We start from the raw sequence: 4,371 nt of genomic DNA, 5'->3' as shown, positions 1-4,371 counted from the left end.
AATTTGAAATGAGAAACGATCTAAAATTTGATCAAGCACTGTTTAGCAAAATGATTAGGCATTAATCATGATCATCAATGTAGCTTAATTACAATGACCACTCTACATAATCCAGGGATGTCACAAAAGGTTTGCTTCCAGGTCGCTCGGGGTTTCGTTTCACACGTGAGGAGAAGATTATGTTTTCCCCGCATGTGTTGTTTTGCGAAGAATGAAGGGGTTTCGAATAGGAATCGATCCACGCCGGGCTTAAACGAACACACATTAACAGATGGACCGGGGTGTAACCCTGGCGGGGGTAATCCGTGTCAATCCACGGGGGTTGGGCCCAAAACCTCGCGGGGGAGGGAGTAAGGTCCTATTTGTTTAAAAAGTCCTAGGACTTTTTTTAGTCCCAACTAAAAAGTTCGTAGTCCCTACTTGTTTGGTTGCAAAGACTAAACATGGACTAAATGTTATTAAATGACATGCTAAAGGACCATGTTACCCCTGTTAATGGACTAGAAATTATTAAATAACATGCTAAAAGTAGGGCGCTGTTGAAAAAAAAATCCATAAAAAGACTCTCTTAGGTACTTCTTTATTTAATCCTAAATGCTCATTTTTAATCCTTAAAAATCCCTTCCGTTTGGTTTAGATGAGACTAAAAAAGACTTTTTAATTCTACGAAAAAATCCGTGTAAACAAACACCCCTAAACGAGCAAGTCCTTAGCGGTTCCGAGCCGTCAACAGGTGTGGTCGTGCACAGCAGAGGCACCCAAGCCGTCCGTGCCAGAATATCCGGCCATGATACACGGATCAGACGGCGTGGAGTGAACCGAACACTTTTGTGGACTTTTATCATGTCCAGATCAAACATCTGGGTCGTTCAACAGAAATATACCCACAGATCGGACGGCCGAAAAAGGAGCCCACCTATTCCGGGGCTGCTATAAATATGAGGAGGCCGTCTCCGCCCCACCCCCTCTCGCCGTCCGCCGCTACTCCCCTGCTCGCCTCCGCTCTTTAGGGTTTTCTCTTTTTTCGGGGGAGAAATCTCAAGAGGCGGCATCATGCTCGTGTACCAGGACAAGCTTTCCGGTTCGTGCCCCCGCCCCTCCCCCACTTTTCGCCTCTTTTAAACTTGTTTCGAGGGAATCGGGCTTCCACTAGCTAGATCTTTTGAACTTGCTTCGAGGTAATCGTCCTTGGACTAGCTAGATCTGATCGCTTCGTTGAGTCGGTTGGTAATTCTATGTTAGCTGTCGGTTGCTGATGAGGATTTACGGACTGGTAACCCGGCTCCGCTCGCTAATCGGTAGATCTCCGTGCGGTCTGGGGTTAGGACTTTATTTTATGTGTGTTCATGCGTTCTTATGATGGATTTGACTGAATCTGCTGTGTTTGATGTGTCACAGGCGATGAACTCCTGTCGGATTCCTTCCCGTACAGGGAGCTGGAGAACGGTGTGCTCTGGGAAGTCGATGGCCATGTAAGCGTATACTCTCAGATGTTTTTTGTGCGGATGTTTAGATTATCGTGGTAGATAACGTGCTAGTTAGTTTATTCGACCTCGTCAATTTTGTCTCAAAACACACAGATCTGGATCAGCAGTGCTCACCTAGCCATGGGATACATTGATGACTGTTATATCATATTAGCCATCCACTTTCCAGGCTTGTATCTGCTTTTATGACCTATTATAGTCTCGTTATATTGTGCAGCTTTGACACTTATATGAAATTAAGCATATTTATATTAGGATTGATCGGTATGGTTTTCTACACAAGAAAAAAAGATTTCAACAATATCATCACATTAGTTGAATGTCGCCTAGAATATCTGTCAATACTACTACTGGATGATCTGGTGGATCTGCTTGTGTAAACTTTCAACCTCTAAAAGTTGATTGTTCACACACATGATTATAAACTGTTCATATCTAAAGCACCTGTTGCAGAATTCACATGTACTTCTATTTGTGCCAACATCTTGCAGATGTTTTAGTTTATTTGACTTGTATGGTTTTGAATGCTTGTAGTGGGTCGTTCAAGGAGCAGTTGATGTGGACATTGGTGCCAACCCCTCTGCTGAGGGTGGTGGTGAGGATGAGGGTGTCGATGACCAGGCCGTGAAGGTGGTTGACATTGTTGACACCTTCCGTCTTCAGGTTGCTTCCTCTTTTTGATTGACTCTATTGACCTCCACAGAGTATGCACTTGTTGATTGTGCTAAGTGTTAATTACCTTTTGCAGGAGCAACCTGCTTTTGACAAGAAGCAGTTTATTGCTTACATCAAGCGCTACATCAAGAACCTCACTGCCAAGCTTGAAGGTGAGGAGCTAGATGCTTTCAAGAAGAACGTTGAGTCTGCCACGAAGTATCTTCTTAGCAAGCTCAAGGACCTTCAGTTGTAAGTTCTCTCTTTGCCTTACTCGAAAGTGCAGGCACTGGTGTATGTAAAACAATGTCTCACCCTTGATTATCATTGATCTGTCCAGACACGTTAATATTTTATTCTAACATTATGATAATTCCAGATGCTGGTAATTTATTCTATAGAGCTTATCACTGACCGAAAAGCAATTATATTTTGGGAAGGTAGTAATAATCTATCCATTCAACTTAGGGTACTTCTAAAACTGCTCCTATTGACCTGTTTCAGCTTTGTGGGCGAGAGCATGCATGATGATGGCAGCGTGGTGTTTGCCTACTACAGGGAGGGAGCTGCTGATCCAACTTTCCTCTATTTCGCTCATGGGCTGAAAGAGGTCAAGTGCTAATCGCACTGTATGCTAATATCTATGTGGTCGTCAGTATTTTTGCTCTGCTCTATGGTTGTCAGTCGACTCTCCAATGCTTGTGTCAGTAACTATCAGATGTTGAGTATCTTGAAAACTTTGTGATAATCATGGGATTTGCTTTGTAATGGTAATCGTGAAATTTGTGTGGTTGTGTTTTGGTCAATGCCTCAGCGTTTACTCACTCGCTAGTTGAATCAAAGAGATTTTGCTGTGGAATCCGCCTTTGTTATCTTTATAATCTTATGTCTTTGTATTCTGTCATTCTCATGCAACAGAGTAAATGCACTGTTTGATCTTAAGAATCGTTTAAAATCAAGAACAAAATAATATGAGTTGTATATCACCTAATTAATGTGTAATTGATATCCGAAGTAATACCAATGGTATTTAGTGTGGTATCCCATTTTCGTAAATACTGAGCATTTATTACTAGTGATTGTAAGTATCTCCTTGGCCTCGGAGCAAAATGATTGAATCTAGCCTAGCAAAATGACTGAATTATCGTCTAGCCTAGCAAAATGACTGAATCTATCCTCGGATATATGTATCCGTATGTAGATTTCTAGTTAAACTCTTTAAAGACTTATATCTATAGGATATATGTCTATACATATCTGTACGTAGATTACTTATATTTTGTAGGAATATCTGTATGTAGTTTTCTAGTAAAAACTCTTAAAAGACTTATATTTATAGGAACGGAGGAAGTAGTTTTTATTTATTTATTTAAACACAACAGGAAGGCTTAGTTGACCGTGAAGTATGAGCCTGCGGATTGCCTCTACGTGGCTGCTTTACCTGCTGCTGAAAATACTTTTTAGGAACCTTCAATAGCTGCTGAAAATACTTTTTAGGAACATTCAATAGCATGTGTATATTCGGATGTCTATATATTCATATAGACAACAATAACAACAAATACTTTAGTCTAAAACAAGTTGGGATAGGCGGAGGTGAAACCCTTAAGATATCACGGCCAATTTATGATTCTGGCATGTGGATAACAAGTGCACGTGGATAACAAGTTTCACGCATCCGTGTCCATGGCTAGTTTTTTGATGATGCTTTAATCGGTTGTTTGTCTTATAACACCAACATCCTCTTGACCCATGTCTAACTATCATTGACTAGCATCACATCATTCTCAAAAAGCATAAATCATGGGATATCTTGTATATTCCTTGTGACCTCCTCCATTATCAAGTTAAAATGATAAGGGCTTAGAGCTAACCCCTGATGCAATCCTATTTTAATCGGAAAGTCATTAGTCTCGTCATCACTTGTTCGAACACTTGTCATAGTATTATCATACATGTTTTCGATGAGGGTAATGTATTACTGGGACTTTGTGTTTCTTCAGAGCCCATCAGATAACATTCCGCGATATCTTATTATAGTCCTTCTCCAAATCAATGAACACCATATGCAAGCATTTTTTTTGCTTTCTATATCTCTTCATAAGTTATTGTACCAAGAATATAGCTTTCATGGTCCACCTTCCAGGCATGAAACTTGTTAAGATTAATTACACATTGTAATTAGGGGTAAATCTCCCCTTGCCCAACCGTCGTGCGGTTGCAGGAGACT

The 4,371-nt window shown here is 40.7% G+C and overlaps 1 protein-coding gene across 1 annotated transcript; it reads left to right on the top strand.

Annotated features, from left to right (window-relative positions):
- Window positions 1-957: 957 nt before the first annotated feature.
- Window positions 958-3,000, top strand: LOC123448408 (translationally-controlled tumor protein homolog). Its single transcript, XM_045125264.1, has 5 exons — window positions 958-1,081; window positions 1,399-1,472; window positions 2,022-2,150; window positions 2,236-2,393; window positions 2,646-3,000. The coding sequence occupies exons 1-5, from the start codon at window positions 1,054-1,056 to the stop codon at window positions 2,761-2,763; spliced, it is 507 nt and encodes a 168-aa protein (XP_044981199.1). The 5' UTR covers window positions 958-1,053; the 3' UTR covers window positions 2,764-3,000.
- Window positions 3,001-4,371: the final 1,371 nt, after the last annotated feature.

Source organism: Hordeum vulgare, chromosome 4H (assembly GCF_904849725.1).
Source record: "Hordeum vulgare subsp. vulgare chromosome 4H, MorexV3_pseudomolecules_assembly, whole genome shotgun sequence".
Taxonomy (NCBI): Eukaryota; Viridiplantae; Streptophyta; class Magnoliopsida; order Poales; family Poaceae; genus Hordeum; species Hordeum vulgare.
This window is presented reverse-complemented; position numbering and strand designations above follow the sequence as displayed.

What these genes read in the sequence shown, in the direction of transcription:
- LOC123448408 (XM_045125264.1), top strand. Translation starts at nt 1,054, where the DNA reads ATGCTCGTGTACCAGGACAAGCTTTCCG. An exon ending in TCTGGGAAGTCGATGGCCAT is followed by an intron (nt 1,473 to 2,021) that starts GTAAGCGTATAC and finishes GAATGCTTGTAG; the next exon opens with TGGGTCGTTCAAGGAGCAGT. An exon ending in TTGACACCTTCCGTCTTCAG is followed by an intron (nt 2,151 to 2,235) that starts GTTGCTTCCTCT and finishes TACCTTTTGCAG; the next exon opens with GAGCAACCTGCTTTTGACAA.